Source organism: Bison bison, unplaced genomic scaffold (assembly GCF_000754665.1).
Source record: "Bison bison bison isolate TAMUID 2011002044 unplaced genomic scaffold, Bison_UMD1.0 scf7180017864508, whole genome shotgun sequence".
NCBI lineage: Eukaryota > Metazoa > Chordata > Mammalia > Artiodactyla > Bovidae > Bison > Bison bison.
The window spans coordinates 12,880,575-12,901,824 of NW_011495064.1; the positions used below are offsets into that span (position 1 = coordinate 12,880,575).

Consider the following 21,250-nt stretch of genomic DNA (forward strand, 5'->3'; position numbering starts at 1 on the left):
TGGCTGTCTGAGGAGGCCTTACAAATAGCTGTGAAAAGAAGAGAAGCGAAAAGCAAAGGAGAAAAGGAAAGATATAAGCATCTGAATGCAGAGTTCCAAAGAATAGCAAGAAGAGATAAGAAAGCCTTCCTCAGTGATCAATGCAAAGAAATAGAGGAAAACAACAGAATGGGAAAGACAAGATCTCTTCAAGAAAATTAGAGATACCAAGGGAATATTTCATGCAAAATGGGCTCGATAAAGGACAGAAATGGTATGGACCTAACAGAAGCAGAAGATATTAAGAAGAGGTGGCAAGAATACACAGAAGAACTGTACAAAAAAGATCTTGATGACCAAGATAATCACGATGTTGTGATTACTCACCTAGAGCCAGACACCCTGGAATGTGAAGTTAAGTTGGCCTTAGAAAGCATCACTATGAACAAAGCTAGTGGAGGTGATGGAATTCCAGTGGAGCTATTTCAAATCCTGAAAGATGATGCTGTGAAAGTGCTGCACTCAGTATGCCAGCAAATGTGGAAATCTCAGCAGTGGCCAAAAGGCCTGGAAAAGGTCAGTTTCATTCCAGTCCTAAAGAAAGACAATGCCAGAGAATACTCAAACTACTGCACAATTGCACTTATCTCACATGCTAGTAAAGTAATGGTCAAAATTCTCCAAGCCAGGCTTCAGCAATACGTGAACCGTGAACACTCCTTCAGTAATTGATAACACAAGTAAAGAGAATATCAGTAAGGATATTGAAGACCTGAACAGCAGTATCAAATAATTTGACTTAATTGGCATTTATAGTTCCAGTAAACAAAGCATTCAGTAAGCAAGAGCATATTCTGGACCATAAAACAAGTCTCAATAAATTCAAAAGGAGTAAAATCATATGACTATTTTGCCATCTGCAACAGAAATAAATTGGAAATCAGTAACAGACACATTTATATAGCTATAGTGCATCATCTTTTTTTTTAATATAAAGGCTGGACTTGATTTTTTATTATTATATTAAATTTTGTGTGTGTTTATGTGAGATACTGTTCTATAGTTTTCTGTTCTTGTTTTGTCTTTCCATTTATTTTTATGAGTGATGTTGATTTCATAAGTTTATAAATATTTCCCCCATCTATTTTGTGAAAGATTTTGTTTAGAATTGGTTTAATTTCTTCAACAGAAAGATTTTTAAATACAAATTAAATTTCTTTATTAGAAATAAGCTCATTCAGTGTGTGTGTATGTGTGTGTCTGTCTGTGTGTGCATGTGATCATCTCAATAGATGCAGAGGAAGCATTTAATTGAATACACTTTCATGAAAAAGAGACTTTTGGTAGACTAATCTAGTCTTTTCTAATCTGAAAAAGGGTATCTATGAAAAACTTACTGCTAATATTTTAGTTAATGGCAAAAGACTGAAAAAGGCAAGATTGGAACAAGGCAGGTTATGTTTGCTTTTACCATTTCAATAGAGTATCCTGTTGGAACTAGTAAGTGCAATATGGCAAGTAAAAGAAATAAAAAGCATATTACTTAAAACAGGGAAAAATTAAGCTTTTTTTTTTTTAAAAGATCACACTATCTTTTTATTCTTACAATATATTTATTGAAAAAATAAGGAAACCACAAGAGAAAGACTCACAAATTGGACTACATAAAAAATTAAAATTTCTGCATTACCAAATACACAGTACACAAAGTGAAAAAAATCAAGTCACAAAATCAAAGATTTGCAGCGTGTAAAACCACCACCACCACCACCAACAAAAATGCCCACTGTTGTCTATATAGAAAATCCTAAGAGATCTACAAAAAAGGATATTAGAACTAATAGTTTAGCAAGATCATAGAGTACAAAGTCACTATGCAAAACAATTCTATTTCTAGGTACTAATAATGAAATAATTAGAATCTGACACTAAAAATCAATATAATTAAATAGCATCAAAAAACTGAAAGTACTTTGTAATAGGCAAAATATGTACAAAATTTATACACTCAAAACTGCAAAACATTATTAGCAAAATTAAAAATCTAACTAAGTGGAAGCATATACTATGTTTATGGATGCAATATTGTTAAAATGTCAGTCCTCCCATTACTAATCTGTGGCAGTTCTTCTCCAGACTTCTGAGTGAGAATTAAGCCTTAATGCTCTAAGCCATCCATTATATGTAATAAATTAATATTTCTTGCATTCATGTAAAATCATACTAGCTATACCAATCTAGAGGAAATTGAGTATACATGTTAACAAGCTGATTTCAAGATTTATATGAAAATTAAAAGGACCTAAAATAAAGACTATCATGAAAAAGAAGAATAATGTTTGCAGAACTTTATGCTGCCTGATTTCTATATCTACTCTAAAGTTTGGGCTGTTAAAGACAGTGAAGTATTGGCATAAAGATAGACAAAAAGATCAATGGACCTGAATAGGGAGTCTCAAAATAGACCCACATGTAGTGGTCACTTGATTTTCAACAAAGGTGCCTATGCAGTGGGAGAAAGATGAGTCTTCTCAATAGATGTGTTCAAGCAATCCAGTATTTGAATTGACAAGAAAATTAGTACTGACATCTATCCCACACTATTAATTAAGATGGATTATACAGCTAAATGTGAAAGCTACTATAGTAAATTGTCTAAAAAATGAGAATATCTTCAAGACTTTGACTTAAGCAAAGATTTCTTAGACAAGTCATAAAGGGTATTAGCCATAAAAAGAAAAGTTAATACTTTATCAAAATCTTACATTTCTGATCATCAAAAAAAAACCACCATTAAGAAAGCAAAAAGGCAAGCCAAAGAACATGTGAGAATATTTTCAGTACTTGTATCAAATCAGTCATCCAGAAAATACAAAACCTTGTACAAATCTCTAAGGAAATGTTAGTTCACACTTTCACCCACCCTCAGTGTGGACAATCAACTTAACTGGTACTTTACAAAGGAGGATATACATTTGCGCAACAGGCCCACAAAAATATGCTTTAATAGATTTACTCACAAGGGACTGTAGATTGAAACTGCAATAAGATGCCACTATATGCTGGTAAAATAGGAATTAAAAAGACTTATAAGACCAAGTGTCAAAGAAGATACAGAACAACTCTCAGTACATACTTGAAATAATACAATCACTCTGAAGAACTTTGACAGTTTCTAATAAAATTAAGCATACTACTAACAAACTCGGAGAAAGCGATGGCACCCCACTCCAGTACTCTTGCCTGGAAAATCCCATGGACGGAGGAGCCTGGTGGGCTGCCGTCCATGGGGTCGCGAAGAGTCGGACACGACTGAGCTAATTCACTTTCACTTTTCACTTTCATGCATTGGAGAAGGAAATGACAGCCTATTCCAGTGTTCTTGCCTGGAGAATCCCAGGGACTGGGGAGCCTGGCTGGCTGCCGTCTATGGGGTCACACAGAGTCAGACATGACTGAAGTGACTTGGCAACTAACAAACTATGATCCAGCAGTTTCACTCCTAGGTATTTTTCCAAGGAAAACAAATAGTTCCATTTGAAAGACTATTCACAGGGCTTCCCTGATGGTCCAGTGGTTAAGAATCCACCTGCCAATGCAGGGGGCACAAGTTCGATCCCTACTCGGGGAAAATCCCACATGCCACGGAGCAACTAATTCTGTGTGCCACAAGAACTGAACCGGTGCTCTAAAGCCCACAAGCCACAACTACTGAGCCCTCATTTCACAACTGCTGAAGCCTGTGCACCCTAGAGCCTGTGCTCCGCAATAAGAGAAGCCGCTGCAATGAGAAGCCCGAGCACTGCAACAAAGAGTAGCCCCCACAGCTAGAGAAAGTGCATGCATAGCCATGAAGACCAAGTAAGGCCAAGTATAAATAAGTAAATAAATCTTTAAAAAAAAAGAACACTCCTTGACATAAATCATAGCAATATTTTAAAAGACAATTCATAATAGTGCCTACCTAGAAATAAACCAAATTGGTATCAATAAGAAAAATGAATAAACACATTGTGATTTATTCATACCTGTAAGGTTTTTCTTTTTTTTTTTTTTAATGAATGAAGTTCAAGAAACAGGCAAAACATATCTATGGGCTTTAGAAAAGTTACGTCATGGTGTCAGTGGATCTACTGATTTGAAAGGGGGATGAAGAACTTTCACGTTTTGTGGAAATATTTCACATCTTGATCTGAATGTCAGTTTTAGAGGGTTTTACATATAAAAGTCATAAATGGAAACAGTGACAGACTTTATTTCCTTGGGCTCCCAAATCACTTCAGAAGGTGACTGCAGCCATGAAATTAAAAAGATGCTTGCTCCTTGGAAGGAAAGCTATGACAAACCTAGACGGCATATTCAAAAGCAGAGACATTACTTTGCTGACAAAGTTCCGTATAGTCAGAACTATCATTTTTCCAGTAGTCATGTATGGATGTAAGAATTGTACCATAAAGAAGACTAAGCATCGAAGAATTGATGCTTTGAACTGTGGTGTTGGAGAACACTCTTGAGAGTCCCTTGGACTGGATCCTAAAGGATCCAGTCAATCCTAAAGGAAATCAAATTGCCAGCATCCTCTGGACCATTGAAAAAGCAAGAAAGTTCCAGGAAAATATCTATTTCTGCTTTATTGACCATGCCAAACCCTTTGACTGTGTGGATCACAATAAACTGTGGAAAATTCTGAAAGAGATGGGAATACCAGACCACCTGACCTGCCTCTTGAGAAACATGTGCAGGTCAGGAAGCAACAGTTAAAACTGGACATGGAACAACAGACTGGTTCCAAATAGGAAAAGGAGTACGTCAAGGCTGTATATTGTCACCCTGCTTATTTAACTTATAGCAGAGTACATCATGAGAAAGGCTGGGCTAGAGGAAGCACAAGCTGGAATCAAGATTGCTGGGAGAAATATAAATAACCTCGGACGTGCAGATGACACCACCCTTATGGCAGAAAGTGAAGAGGAACTAAAAAGCTTCTTGATGAAAGTGAAAGAGGAGAGTGAAAAAGTTGGAAAAAAAAAAAAGTTGGCTTGAAGCTCAACATTCAGACAACTAAGATCATGACATCCGGTCCCATCACTTCATGGCAAATAGATGGGGAAACAGTGTCCGACTTTATCTTTTTGGGCTCCAAAATCACTGCAGATGGTGACTGCAGCCATGAAATTAAAAGACACTTACTCCTTGGAAGGAAAGTTATGAACCTAGACAGCATATTAAAAAGCAGAGACATTACTTTGTCAACAAAGGTCCGTCTAGTCAAGGCTATGTTTTTTCCAGTAGTCATGTATGGATGTGAGAGTTGGATTATAAAGAAAGCTGAGCACAGAAGAATTGATGCTTTTGAACTGTGGTGTTGGAGAAGACTCTTGAGAGTCCCTTGAACTGCAAGGAGATCCAACCAGTCCATCCTAAAGGAGATCAGGCCTGGGTGTTCATTGGAAGGACTGATGTTGAAGCTGAAACTCCAATACTTTGGTCACCTCATGTGAAGAGCTGACTCATTTGAAAAGACCCTGATACTGGGAAAGATCAAGGGCAGGAGGAGAAGGGGATGACAGAGGGTGAGATGGTTGGATGGCATCACTGACTCAATGGACATGAGTTTGGGTAGATTCTGGGAGTTGGTGACGGACAGGGAGGCCTGGCGTGCTGTGGTTTATGGGGTCACAAAGAGCTGGACACGACTTAGTGGCTGAACTGAAAGGAAATCAATCTTGAATATTTATTGGAAAGACTGATGGTGAAGCTGAAGCTCCAATACTTTGGCCACCTGATGCAAAGAACTGACTCATTTGGAAAGACCCTGATGCTGGGAAAGATTGAAGGTAGGAAGAGAAGGGGATGACAGAGGCTGAGATGGTTGGATGGCATCACCAACTCGATGGGCATGAGTTTGCACAAGCTCCAGGAGTTGGGGATGGACAGGGAAGCTTGGTGTGCTGCAGTCAATGGGGTTGCAAAGAGTCAGACACAACTGAGTGACTGAGTAACAAAGGTCATCAAGCTGTATATTCTTAAGATCTCCATATGTACAGTTTGTGATCATACCTCAATAAAACCATGGGTAGCGAAAAGTATTTTTAAACAGTTTCTTGTGTTTCTTGAAAAATGACTGAGAATAAGAGTGAAACAGGTGGGTGAGTCTGAGAACCAGGTTTATGGCATCTATTACATCCCTCCTCTGACACCTCCTTCCATCTACATCCTAGTTTTCTTTTGACTCTGCTTTTTCATTTGAACTTATTAATTTTTTCATGAGAAATTGATTAGGGATTATTTCCCCTTATTTACTTTGTGTTGTGTTTTTCTTATTTTTGATTTACTAGAGGTTCACCATCTCATTGTAGACTCTACTAATGTCATCAAATAACACCACATACCTTGCCTAGGATATTTTAACTATCACCCTTGGGCTTAATTTTCTGTAGTTATTAGGGAATATTTGTTTATCTAAAATAGGGCTTTGTGAATCTTTTGATGAGTGGATATTTATATAGATTCTCTAATTGAATTTGAGATTACTCTTTAAACAGGATTATAATCCTTCCTATGACATGGATACAGTTGTAGGAAAAACTGCTTGGACAGGCTATATGATTTTTAAGATGGTTTAGATATAAAGACTTTGCCATGGGGTTTCTGCAGCACATAGGAAACAAAGTTCAAAACATGGGTCACAGACAACAGGAACGTATGGGGTGATCCAGAACTCTGCTCTCTGAACGTGGCTTCTAGAATATCCATTCTAAGTAAATGGGAAGTGTAGTGCTCCGGGAATGAAGCGGCTGTACCCGTGTCTATGGGATACTGAGGAAAAAGAACAAGACAGCATGCTTGTTCAGTGAAGAAAGGACAGCCGGAAGAAACTGTGTACAGTCGTGGCCAGGGCAGAAGGTTAAGGAATTAGAGGCATGGGTACACAGAAAGAATGAGCAGTGTATAGGGTGGATTTACTTCTCTCTGAGTAGTTCTTACTTGCCTTGCTAGAACAGTTTCTGTGTCTGAACTTTTCTCTTTCACAGTGAAATAACTCTTTAAATAACTAGAGAGAGATAAAATTTGACACATTATACCGTAAGCAATGGAGTGTTACTCAGAGAGCAGAGAAGAAAGTTGGTGTGAAAAGACAGCTCTTTCACAGAATAGTTCCTCGCCTTCTTTCCTTACTTTGAAACTTAAGATTATCCACAGAGAGAAATTTGGCTTTTACCACTTAAAGTCATATAGTTAAGATTCTTGATGATCTGGAGGTCAGATCTGATCCCAGTAGGTTGACAGAGAGCTGTGGTTGGGATTCGTTCTAAACATCTGTGAATCCAGTGTTCTGTGGATGCTTACTTAGATGGAGAAGGGAGAAAAAAGAAGTTTTCTTCTTGTCCTCTTCATTCCCTTACCCACAGTCTCAAAACTACAGAAAGACAATATAATAAGTATCACAAGGACTTTTACTGGCAGGCAGAATCAAATGATAAGAGCCTTTGGAGTTTGACAAGGCTGAATTCACATCTTTGGTCCACAACTCATAAGGTATTTTCATATGGCTTAAATTCTCTACCCTTATCTATAAAGAGAGGGTTAAATACCTCATGGGGTTCTTGTGAGAATTATATGAGAAACTATTTTCAAAACACTTGGCACATAGTCAGTGCTCAATATATGGAAGCAGCTGCTCTGGTGATGGTGGTAGGGTTTGTGGTGATACTGTGGGTGATGATGCTTTCTCTAAACTGTTCACCTCTACTCGTTTTTACTACTATGACATAGCACTAAGTATTGTATAATTGAAGTACGTAGTAATTGAAAGTTATGAATACTAAGCTTTCTGTATTTATTTGAAATCTGTGAGATTCCTATGTATCTTTTTTAGTTGTGTTTAGTTATATCTATGTATGAAACAATGGATGGCATCTCCCTTTTTGTAGAAGAGAATGAGATAGCCCCAAAGCATAAAGTTGGATGGCAGTGTGTACCTACTTTGCAGTCTAGAACTGTTGCTTCATTTAGATACACCAAAGTTTTAAATGCCATAGTGTCTTTCCTTGCAAATCACATAAATTTCAAGGAAATGTAGATGCATGAAATGACACTGCAGTAAATCATTTAGTGCAAAGTTTTATGTTACAAGGGAGACTGTAAATAGAGAATAGGAGGTAGATGGAATAATTCAAATTAGATGATGTGAATCTGCATGTATTTTTGAAGGAAGTGGGTTGATTTGGTTACTAAAGAGCTCCATGGTGAAAACCAAAAATGTATTATCACAGATCTTGACTTATGCCCAGTGAGGGTCCTCACTATGGTACTAAGCCTGACTTTGAATTTACAATATGAATTTTCACCAATGTACTCTTCTTGGTTTCCCAAAACTTTTTTTTAAAAAAGGTATTTTAAATGAATTGATAAGTAGTATGAACTATTTAAGTCCTTTGGTAATTGACTTTTAGTTCATTTAGTTGGTATTTATTGACTCTCTTGGAATACGGAAATATTGTAGCTGCATCAAGAGGCAGTATGATGTTGCCTATAGAACTTTTTATAAGACTGCATGACTCAAATCTCCCTGCATCCCAGGTTCCTCATATATTCAAAATATGATGATAACGCTTAGGTCATTTTTCATCTTCTCTGACATTCTATTTCTATTCATGTGTAGTCTCTGTACACTAAGACTATCATAGCCTCATAAGATATAACCTAGTTGTGATTATCTAGGTTGTGATTTGAAAGTGTTCCTGGGGGCATCCAAAAGCAGTTTTGGTCAGATTAAGTTTTTTTATGTTCCAGATTCTTATCCTGGTCCTAGAGTTTGGTGGTTCATCCCTAGAAAGAATCTACTTCATAAACAGATTACTTAATAAAGAGGGTGAAAGCACCAATTTTTATTGCTTAATGCTTTGATTATTATTGCCTGAGTTACTGTTTATCCTTTCTTAGAAAACCTATGGATGCTGTGGTAACCAGAAGTAAAAAGGGAAATGGGAGAATGAATAGCAGACTGTGAATTAGCAAAGCTCCAAAATGCTTTCTAGAATTAGAAAAAATGTTTAACAATGAAAATATACATTTCTGCAATTATCACTATGTTTGGAAATAAAGAATTAGCTTGAGTGGGAGGAAATGGGGTGGAAAGTGATTGGAGGACAGTTAAGTAATTCAGTATGTTAAGGTAGTATATAGCATATGGTCAAGTACAAGTGCCTTTGGTTCTATTGATATCAGCTGATAGATTTGTTTCATGTTAATGCTAAAGTTGATAAGCTGTTTAATATTTTGAGATAAATAATGATCGAACCCAGGTCTCTCACAATGTAGACAGACGCCTTACTGTCTGAGCCACCAGGAAGTCCAAGAATCAACTAACTTGTCCTAAATTGCACTTCTAAAAAGTGATGGAGACAAAAATTCAAACCTTGGTCTTTCTGATTGTGAGCTATCTTATTTTAATTTTATTAGGTCGATTTTGCTTCTCCTTGGCAATCTGTTTTGACTGCTCGAAACAAGCTTTTCAAATGTTATCTTCTCAGACTCCAGCTTAATTGGACTTTTAGCTGTTTAATTTTTACAACATCTCCTTGTTCAGTTTGTTAGGACCTTTAAATATCAATCTTGGCCTAGATAATTATTTTGGACTTCAAGTTAAAAAGCATGCCCCAGCAGATACGCAGAATTTGAAGAGTTGGCTCCTGAGCTACTACTGTCCTACCTGTTTGGACCTAGTTTTTATGTCTTGGATAACCTGTCAACCCTGTTATTATCTGAACCTGTTTCTGCCCAACTGTTCCAGTAGAAGACAATGTAAGATTTACTGTTGCTTTTTAGGTAATGATTTACTGGAAAGATACAGATTTAGGATTGGGTAGAAGTAACAAATAGCTGTATTAGTTTGTCTAAATTTCTTAACCTCACAGAGAAGTGAGGTTTATTCATCTACAAGAAAGAATAATGCCAACTTCTTGGGGTGATTGGGAGAATTAAGTGAAATAACATAAGATGCCAGCTGCCTAAGACAGAGTGTCTTTCCCTTTTCTCTGCCTTCTGATTTGCAGTGTTATCTCTGGACTTACAGTTTAGTCTTTCCTAATTGCTTCACTGCACTCCCACTCTCATTGTTGAAAAGCCATAGAGCTTCTCACAGCTTTGATCTGCCGCCTCTGAGTGTTCACATGGGACATAGCCTAACAACTGTGTTGAATTATATGGCTTCTTGGTGGCACCTGTTCTAGGTTTCCAGCATGCCATTTAATGTGGATTTCTTTTTGTGACTTTTCTCTTTAGGCTACTTTATGCTTCCATTGCCTCATTCTGACTTGGTCTCTATTCCCTAACTTAAGTATTTCCATTTGTTGTCTAAATCACCTACAGAGTATGGGTCTTCAGAACATACAAACAGAACCATCTAGAGGAGGAACATTTTTAGAATGTGTAGTTTCACTGTTTATTAGTAATTTTTTATTCTATAAAATAGTTTTAAATCAAATAAAATTTAGAAAGTTTCTTTCTTTCTTTTTTTTTTTTTTTTACTTTCTCAAAGGTAGAAGCCAGACATACAAATCATAAAATATGTCTTATTTAATTGTGGAAAAAATGTTACAGTACTCATGCTGGTGATTATGCAACTAAGTGACACTCAGAAATATCTAGGAACATTGTAAATCAGAACATAAGGTAGGCAGAGCTATTTATAGTTAGGTATTTGGAAATCTGGCTTCTACCCATGTTCCTCTTCATATATACACATGTACATTATGAATCATTCTCATTCTAGTAGATTCAAGAAATAACCTTAAAGGAATTATCTGAAGTATATAAAAAGGCATGCAAAATTTAAAACTTCATTCTGGTATTGTTTGTTCTATTTGTTCAATTTAAAGCCTGCTACTTTTGTAAAAGGGCTTCCCTGGTGGCTCAGTGGTAAAGAATCTGCCTGCCAATAGAAAGGGGTTCAGTCTCTGGGTCGGGAAGATCCCCTGGAGAAGGAAATGGCAACCCACTCCAGTATTCTTGCCTGGGAAATCCCACGGACAGAGAAGTCTGGAGGGCTGTAGTCCATGAGGTTGCAAAAGAGTCAGATGTAATTTAGTGGCTAGACAACAGCAACAACTTTTGTAGAAGGCCCTGGCCCAGAGAAACATGTGGCAAAAAAAAAAAAAAAAAAAAGTATATGAAAACTATAGTCAGAATCTGGTATAATAGGAAAAAAAAAACCCATAAACCATCAACAACAGAAGAATGGACAAATGAATTATGGTATAGTCCTAAAATGGGATACTGTGGAATAATTAAAGGAATAAACTACAACCACATGTATTTCATTAAAAAAAAAAAATTCACATTCATAACATTGAGAGCAAGTTGTAGAAGGATATCCTGTGTAGTAATAGAAAGTTCCAAATACATAAAATAAGATGTTGTTTTTTATTATATACTTGTCATATAGTGTTTTTATAATACAAATGGTATACTTAAAGTAAGAAATGGTCACCTCTGGGGAGAGGGAAGAAAATTATTTAAGGAGGCCATATAGGGCTGTTGGGAGAAGGCAATGGCACCCCACTACAGTACTCTTGCCTGGAAAATCCCATGGATGGAGGAGGTAGGCTGCAGTCCATGGGGTCGCTAAGAGTTGGACATGACTGAGCGACTTCAATTTCACTTTCATTCATTGGAGAAGGAAATGGCAACTCACTCCAGTGTTCTTGCCTAGAGAATCCCAGGGACGGGGCAGCCTGGTGGGCTGCCGTCTATGGGGTCACACAGAGTCGGACACGACTGAAGCGACTTAGCAGCAGCAGCAGCATAGGGCTGTTGACTATATTTCTAATGTTTAGTGGATATGTGTGCTCGTCATAAAATTATATATATTTTTCTGTATGACTGAAATACTTCATTATTTCACAAAAGAAGGATCCACTGAGTAATATGAGGAGTCAGACTTTTAAAAACTTATCAGGCTTTTCAGACCAGACGATAAATAGCAGAAATAAAATGAATATACATCTGGGGAAGAAATGGATATGTTCTCCATACTGTACAACTCAGACCTGGGACTAAAATATAATTCACTAGTGTAAAAATGAATCTTTCAAAGAAATAGCAAATTACTAATTTTGATATCAGTGTTTTAAAAATTAGCTTAGAGTATGTGCTTATAAACTTCAGTGCTTATTTTCTGAGAAAATTTACCCTTTTATTAATTTTTTCAGAAAACTCTTTTGTTTTAAACCATTCTTTTCATTTATTTTTTTATTTTTTATTTTTTAAATTTTATTTTATTTTATTTTTTTTAATTATTTTATTTTATTTTTAAACTTTACATAATTGTATTAGTTTTGCCAATTATCAAAATGAATCCACCACAGGTATACATGTGTTCCCCATCCTGAACCCTTCTCCCTCCTCCCTCCCCATACCATCCCTCAGGGTCGTCCCAGCACTAGCCCCAAGCATCCAGTATCGTGCATTGAACCTGGAAACTTTACAATATTGTATTAGTTTTGCCAAATATCGAAATGAATCCGCCACAGGTATACCTGTGTTCCCCATCCTGAACCCTCCTCCCTCCTCCCTCCTCATACCCTCCCTCTGGGTCGTCCCAGTGCACCAGCCTCAAGCATTTTATATGTGTTAAATCATAAAGTAGTAAACACTTTGGTTTCTAGATAAGTTAGGAAATTGTTTTCGTTTGCTCTTTAAGAACTACAGTAGTTTTGAAGGGATTGCTGAAATTTATTCTCTCTGGAAACATTCCTTCTCAGTTTAATTAAGATTTTGAGTATTGTTTATCTATTGTTGATTTAGGGGAAAAAACATTTTGTGAATGAAGAGCTGGGATTTATGAATTTTAGCTGAGTATTATAGTGACATAACTAAATGGTGATGGAGCTAATATTTAAGATGTTTGCCATCAGGTGCTATTAATTTCAAAATTATTTGAAAGGAAGGGTTATCATGATGGAGAAAACCTTTAAAGAAATTCCTAATTGAAAAATAAATGATTTTAATTTTTGTTGGAATTTCATTTTAATCCATCAACCTTATGATTTGCTTTCTTGTATTTCAGGGAAAGGTGGCCCAGACAGCATGTATGTCAGCTTGCAAGCATTTAGCCACATCTTTGATGCAACTTTTGCTGGAAGCTGAAGTAAGGCAGCTCACCTTGGGAGCATTACAGCAGTTCAACCTGGATGTCAGAGAATGTGAACGTAAGACAGGAAACCATCTCTTTGTTTGTTTGTTTTACCTGCCTGCTCACTACTGCAGGAAAAAAGCTTTAGGTCTGTGGGGTTTTGCTCCTAAAGGAGTCAAAAAATACCTAAGTGACAGAAATAATTTGTAGGTCTAAAAGTAAGAGTCTGTCAGCAAGCTAATTTGAACACCCAAAAGTGCATAGGCCCACATATTGGAAAAAGACCCCTGGCCGCATGGAAGTCTAGGGGGAATACAAGGCAGACATGCATTTCATACACAGCAAAGGAAACCTGATTAGTTCATAGACTTCAAAAGAATGCAGTTCTCAACCATTTGCTTTTTATCTTGTAATTTAAAATTATTTTTTCATCTTATGTGCAAACTCTTCTTAGTCTAAAGAATAAATGGAGTATGCATTTATCAGTCAGAAATGCTTTCTATGACAGGTAGAAACAGAAAACCTTAGGCAGAGTTGTTAAATAGGTTTTGATTTTCTCAGAGACCGTGGGTTGCTGTACTAATTTAGTTGTTCAGTGATGTCATCAAGGACCCAGGCTCTTTTGTTCCCTCTCCTCTGTCACACTTAGGAATATAGAATTTTCCTCCTCATCTATATTATAGTCAGAAAGGACTCACATTCAATGGACAAAAAAGGTGCCAAGATCACCTAGTCTTTTTTATTTAAAAAATTAAAATCTTTTCAGTAAACCCCTAACAAACTTTCCTGTATGTCTCGTTGATCAAAATATAGTTGTATAATATTGAAGAAGTGAATGAGTCTTATTTTCGTGTGTAATTAGTAGATTTATCACAGTCCAGATTCTAATCTAGTTTCATAAATAAATAAATTATTCATTACATGCAAAATATATATATATAGGTGTATGATCACCTCCAGCTCTCAGGGAGGCTGGGGGATTGAGTATCTGGCAGAGTGAAAGAGGAGCATCATTCCTGACATAGTTCATTTATCATGAATCATCTACTTGGAATTAAACATGAAATCAGGCTTTGGTTAGCAAAGAAGGAAGGGATGAAAAATGTGTGCCATCGGTGCACATCTCACTGTGCCATCAGTGAGAAATGAAAATGAACTAAAATGATATGACTTCTGGAAACTTCTGTTTCTAGAAAAATTAAAATAGTGAAAAATTACATAAGTGTACTAATACTTCTGCCTCACCTTTTTATTTTTCTACTGCTAATTGGTTTCCTTTTGTGGACATTTTTTTTTTTTTTAATGTACCACGCAACCACAGGATCTTAGTTCTCCAACCAGGTATTGTACCTGGGTTCCCTGCAGTGGAAGCGTGGAGTCCTGACCACTGGACTGCCTGGGAATTCCACCTCTTGGTTGACTTTTGATGGCTAGAAATTAAGGCTATGCTATTTTTAGTTAATTAAATAAGACTTCCAGTTCCAGCATCATGGTGTAACAGCTATCAAAGTCACCCTTTTGCCATAAACAGCTCTAAAACTGGATTAACTGTATGAAGCAACCTTTTTCATGCATTAGACAGCAGACAGCACACTACTATGATCCTTCAAAGGGGAAGTGCACAAAGTAACCTTGACATTTGCTCTTGTTTTCTGTCTAAGGGCACTATCCAGACACAGCACAGAAAAGTAGAACCCCTATAAAAAGCTGTGTTTTACATAGGAAAATACCCAGAGATTGGCATATAGAACTGTTGAGACACCTTAGCTTAGGTTTATGGACCAAGGTACCATAGAGCAAGGAGTTGTTTAGAGAAATAGCTCTAGAAATATGCATTGGAGATCCCTTGAGTCTTTGATCAAAAACTAAGTTGCCATGTGTGGTGTAAAACTCTGGGAGGCTTAGCAGAGAATAGCCACTAAGGAGTTATGAGCTGAATAGGAATGCCAGATGTCACAGAGTGCTAGGAAGCTCTGGAATTCTGACCAACCAGAATGGAAAGACCACCCTAACATATTGTGCATTGAGTAATACCCTTAAAAGTTAGGCATTAAGAATACTTTTCAAGCTCTGGAGTAAGAGCTAATCTTGATCCACCCTAATAAAGCCTAATAACAAGACTTGACAAGATGAAGGTAATCCACCAGTAAAATAACTGCCTGCCAAAACATTCAAGAGTCTTTGAAGGAAGAGGAACATGAAAATGTTTTCAGATTCCCACCATCTAGCATCTATAATTTCACATCAAAAAACTAAAATTTGGGATTTCCCTGGTGGTACAGTGGATAAGAATCCACCTGCCAATGTAGGAAACACAGGTTCAGTTCCTGGTCCAGGAAGATTCCACATTCCGCTGAGCAACTAAAGCCTGTAAACTATGACTGATGAAGCCCATGCGCCCTAGAACCAGCAGGCTGCAACTGCTGAGCCTGTGTGCCTAGAGCCCGTGCACAAGAGGAGCCACTACGATGAGAAGCCCGCTCACTACAGCTGCAGATGAGCCCCCGCTCTCTGCAAGTGGAGAAAGCCTGTGTGCAGCCATGAAGACCTACTGAGACCAAAAAAATAAGATAAACATTAAAAAATTTAAAAAACCCTAAAATATGACAAATATGTAGGGAAATATGACCCATAACAAGAAAAAATGAAAAATAGAAATAGACCCATTGATTATACAAATGTTGAAAATAGTGGGCAGGGCCTTTAGAAAACAGAATATAGTCAATAATATAAAGGAAAAGGTGGAATGACTATAGCTGGAATCTTTTCCAGGTTTGATTAAAAAAAGTGTTAACTCACTGATTTAAAAAGCTTAACAAATTTTTAGCAAGATAAACGTATAGCCACGCCCAGGCACATTATGGTCACTAAAAATAGCAATAAAAGAGAAAGTCTTCAAAGTAGAAGAAAATACACATTACATAAAAAAGAACAATGATAAGAATTAGAAACAGTGCAATCCAGAAAGCAGTAGAAGGACATCTTTACAATACTGAAAGAAAAAGTCTGTTAATCTTAACTCAAAAATTCTTTTTCTTGTGAAAAATATCCTTCAAAGATAAAGGTAAAATATAGACATTTTCAAATATGGAAGTTGAAAAAAATTGTCACCAGAAGATCACCACATTTAAAAGTTGGTTTTTCATGTTGGAAGGAAATTATACTACCTGTCTGTCACCCCAGCTCTGCAGTGAAGATAACATTGTTCAAAGATGTAAACCACAGTATCTCTTTCCTCACATCTTTTTGTAGAATCTTGACACTACTAAGAATTGACGTCTGTTAGAGGGAAGTGTGCAGTATTGTATGCATGTTCAAAATTATTTAATTGAAAAAATAATCAACATCTAATTCCCCTTCTCTTGAATCTGAGCAAGCTTGTGACTTGATTGTAACCCACAGAATGTGGCAAAAGTGGCTTTTGTGGCTGGATCATAAAAGACAATGCAGCCTCCACGTTCTTAGCTGCTGTATATCAAGTCCCTCTACCCTGAGGTGTCCATGCTGTGAGGAAGCCTAAACCAGCTCATGTGGACAGACCACATGGAGGAACTCTGGTATATGACATATAAAACTGTATGCTGTTGCTACTGTGTTTTGTTGTACTCCTTCAAATAGTGCTAGATTTTGTTCTGACCTAGAATTGCATTACTGGTTGGATCCTTTTGAGATTTGTTTTTCATTTATATTAGGTCTAGAGCAACCTTTTGTCTCAGTCAGATTTAACCCCAAATCTAAAGCAATTCCCTTTGAAATATTCTACCTCATTACCCCAAGTATATGAAGATATTTCAACTCTGGCTGGTGGAAACCCAAAGTATGCCTGGCTATATAAGAACTCCACAAATTATTCCGCCATTTCTTTCTTATAATTCTTTGCCCAGCCTTGGGTAGTTTCTTCTCATGCTATCCTATGCTATGCTAAGTCACTTCAGTCGTGTCCAACTCTGTGCGACCCCATAGATGGCAGCCCACCAAGCTCTGTCATCCCTGGGATTCTCCAGGCAAGAACACTGGAGTGGGTTGCCATTTCCTCCTCCAGTGCACAAAAGTGAAAAGTGAAAGTGAAGTCACTCAGTCGTGTCCAACTCTTAGCGACCCCATGGACTGCAGCCTTCCAGGCTCCTCTGTCCATGGGATTTTCCAAGCAAAAGAGTACTGGAGTGGGATGCCTTTGCCTTCTCCGATAGCATCCAGCAGCTATAGAATTTTTTCTAGAGTTTGCTCAGCTTTATGTCCATTGAGTCCAATGATGCTTCTAACCATTTCATCCTCTATTACCCTTTTCTCCTTTTTGCCTTCAATCTTTCCCAGCATTAAGATCTTTTCCAACAAGTTGGTTCTTTGAATCAAATGGCCAAACTATTGGAGCTTCAGCTTCACCATCAGTCCTTCAATGAATATTCAGGGTTGCTTTCCTTTAGGATAGACTGGTTTGATCACCTTGCTGTCCAAGGGACTCTCGCGTCTTCAACACCACAGTTCAAAAGCATCAATTCTTCATGGTCCAGTTCTCACAGCCATACATGACAACTGGAAACACCATAGCTTTGACTATGCAGACTTGTCAGCAAAGTGATGTCTATGCTTTTTAATACACTGTCTAGGTTTGTGATAGCTTTCCTTCCAAGGAGCAAATGTCTTTTAATTTTATGGCTGCAGTCACCATCCACAGTGATTTTGGAGCCCACAGAAATAGAGTCTGTCACTGCTTCCACTTTTTCTTCTTCTACTTGCCATGAAGTGGTAGGACCAGACGCCATGATCTTCGTTTTTTTTAATGTTGAGTTTCAAGCCAGCTTTTTCGCTCTCCTCTTTCACCCTCATCAAGAGACTCTTTAGTTCTTCTTCACTTTCTGCCATTAGAGTGGTATCATGTGCGTATCTGAGGTTGTTGTTGTTTCTCCCAGCAATCTTTTTGATTCCAGCTTGAGCTTCGTCCAGCCTGGCATTTTGCAGGATGTACTCTGATTATAATTTAAATAAACAACCAGTACCATTGGTTGAATAGGAAAATCTGAATTATTGGGAATGACTTGTGACTGCATTTTTGATAGAGCTAAAAGGTAAAGAGGGATGAAGGGTGATAAGCTAAAATATATTAACCTTGAGGAGGAGGAGCACTGAGAGAATAAGGAAAAGGCCCATCTTATAGCCCAATTTGGAAATTTATTTTATATGGAAGAATGAACAGTTTCTACTTTAGACAATTTATAGGTGAATTGGTATCCTTAGTAGAGAGCCATATTTCAGTTAATATTGAGGAAGAGAGACCATTTAATGAAAAGTTGGAAACTGTGCAAATAGTTTGTTAATTTTGCAAAAGGAGTTCCAGGGGCCGGTGTCTTATCTGAAAAGCCATTCAGTATCTGTAATAGCCTTTTGTAATTGGGATCAGCTTGAAGCTAACATTTGTAAAGCGTGACAGTGCCTCTAATAACCCTATTACCACTGAAGTTTTTTCTCCGTATATTGAGGAGCCTCTAAGGTTCATTGATTTAGAATTTAATGTTTCATTTCTGATTGGCATTAATTTGTCTGTCAAAAAACTTTTCATGGACATTTATTTTAATTTAAAAGAAAGAATTCTATGTCTTTTGCTATACCATCCCCCTCATTTTCTTCTTTAGATGCTCAGTGGTCTATAAAAAATCTTAAAGAAATGATACATAAGATTCACATAACTATACAGAGGCGTATTAAAGCAACTCCAAATGACAAGATAATTAACACTTACATCTTTCTACCCAGTGGTGTGTACGTGAGGTATTTTTGCTATTGTCTGTGAGTCCTTGGAAGAACTGTGTATAGGTCTTAAATAAAACTTTGGACAAGATAGAATGTGAATGTATCTTTAGTGTTTGACTCTGAGGCCTGGCCTGCCACTTTGTTAGATTCAAATACTTAGATGAATTGTATGCATACAAGCATGAGATAATCAATTAGTATAGTGTAGTCATTAAGAACTCAAATTTTAGAGTCAGCTCAATCAGATGGATTCAAGTCACTACTTCTTTTTAGTGTGATTGTGTATAAATTAACCTCTTACAGCTCCATTTATGAAATAGGTACAATAATAGTACCTAATATTATAGGAATGGGTTCAGAATTAAATGAGATAATGCATGAAAGAGTTTATTTCATTACTGGCAAAATATTAAATATGCAGTAAGGAATAACTTCTCCTATTGTTATCATTGTCAGCAATTGATAAACTGCTGTTTATTAACAGCAGTTAATAAACATCCAGCAACTCTCAGAAGGTCCTTTGCAGTTTCTGTAGTTTGTGAATCAGTTAGGTTTGGAGATGCCCTTTTATTTGATTTATGTTGTGCTTTTTTGTAGCTGTCTGTCAAGCTTCCATATTTATTTGGAAAGTTATCATCCAGAACTGATCATTTTCTAATTCTTAGCTTATGCTTTTGCAAGAAATCAATTAGTTAGCTCAGATGTTTACTAGAGATGGTACCTACTGCTTTGGATACCACCATCTAGGAATGTTGTTGATTTCTTACTGACAGACTGTCAAACCAAGTACCTTTAAGGTGACAATTATTAGGACTTAGGAGATATGAAGAAAATATTCCTTTTCCTTTAAAAATTGACAGTAATCTCTCGGTATTTCTTCTCTGTTTGAGTTTCATCTTATATTCTCCATATGTTTGTATGTCTTATATGTAGTTTTGGATATTGGAACACTGGATCCCAACAGAGAAACTGGATTTTGAATACTAGCAGGTCTTGATGACCTAATGCTTACCTCCTTGATAAAACTTCGGCTTTTGTAACTTTCATGTACTAGGATGTTCAGTCTGTGTCCAGCTTTGGAATTTCCAAATGTTTTACTTTGTATATTCTAAAAATATGGAGGTCTAGGTTCATATTCAGGCTCAACTACTTGTTAACAGCACTAATTCAGTAATTTGTTCATTTATTCAAAAAATTCATGTGAAGTCCCTACTCCATACAAAGTACCATGCTGGAGGCTTGAAACAAAATGGGAAACCACTGATGTTAATTAGGAGGGTAATGAATCTAAATTCATTAGATATGTGGTTTGAAAAGGAACTCTCCAATTTATCAGGAGCCTCAGAGATCTGTTGTAAGGCTGTTGCAGTAATCCATAATAGAGATGATTTGGAAGCTTTAGCATATTTATGCATCATAATTCAAGCCATTGGAGTGAATGAAGCAACTCATCTAACCTCTCTTGAGTCCATCAGTAAACTGGAAATGATAATCCCTGTATATTTTTCTCAACAGTATTGTTATGAAGTCAAATGAGATACTATACATAAAATCATTTGTATACAGCCATGGAAAATTTATTTATTATGGCTGTCATTTCTTTATCCATATGCTTTCATATGTTTTTATCTTGTTTTCTTTCCCACTTCCACTGTTATATGAGTTACAATGTTAAATATTTTCAGATTTTAATAATCTGTTCACGTTCCTAAATTATTTGAAAGATTGGTGTGTTAAAAATATAACAATTAAACCAAATCCAGGGGACATTTGGTTGTGAGGAAATGCAGCAGCAATTGCATCTTTTTAAATTTGCCATAATCCATCTTTTCCCAGGGCCCATAAGCCTTTTGCACAGAATAGACCAAGTCCTTGTACAGAAAGGTTAATAGTATGCATCTTGCCAAATTCCCAGCTCTTTGATGGTCAAGTTAACCAGAGCTCGGTTTGCTATTTTGGAAAGGAGCAAGGACTCCAAAGCCTTGTATTTCACCCTTCTTACCATAATAGCCCTTGCTTTACAGGTCAAGAAGCCAATGTGGAGAATCTGCCTAAACTCAGGACTTAATAAAACAATTTCAGGTTAGATTCATGACTTTACTGAGCGAATTATGGTATAAAATATTGGCAGAACACCATTTGTCACTTAACTCCATAAACCCCACTCTAACTGAAAGATCAGATCACTTTCTACATTCCTAGAGAAGTAGTTTTAGCTCAAAGTCAGGATCAAATAGCCCAGTACTGAAAAGTCTGAATTTTCTATCTCTTAGTATATATTTACTAAAACAAATGGCTACAAGTTTCCCTTGTGGTATAGCAGGCTCTCCTCTGACTCAGGTGTGAGATGTTTTAGCAAATCTTACTGGGACAGACCTTAATAGG

The 21,250-nt window shown here is 36.9% G+C and overlaps 1 protein-coding gene across 3 annotated transcripts in view; it reads left to right on the plus strand.

Annotated features, from left to right (window-relative positions):
• Positions 1 to 21,250, plus strand: part of EXOC6B (exocyst complex component 6B) — a 734,244-nt gene that overhangs the window by 522,694 nt on the left and 190,300 nt on the right. For all 3 annotated transcript variants that reach the window (XM_010829771.1, XM_010829772.1, XM_010829773.1), the window contains one exon: positions 13,052 to 13,193. In XM_010829771.1, the coding sequence (XP_010828073.1) occupies positions 13,052 to 13,193 (142 nt within the window). The remainder of the gene's footprint in view (positions 1 to 13,051; positions 13,194 to 21,250) is intronic.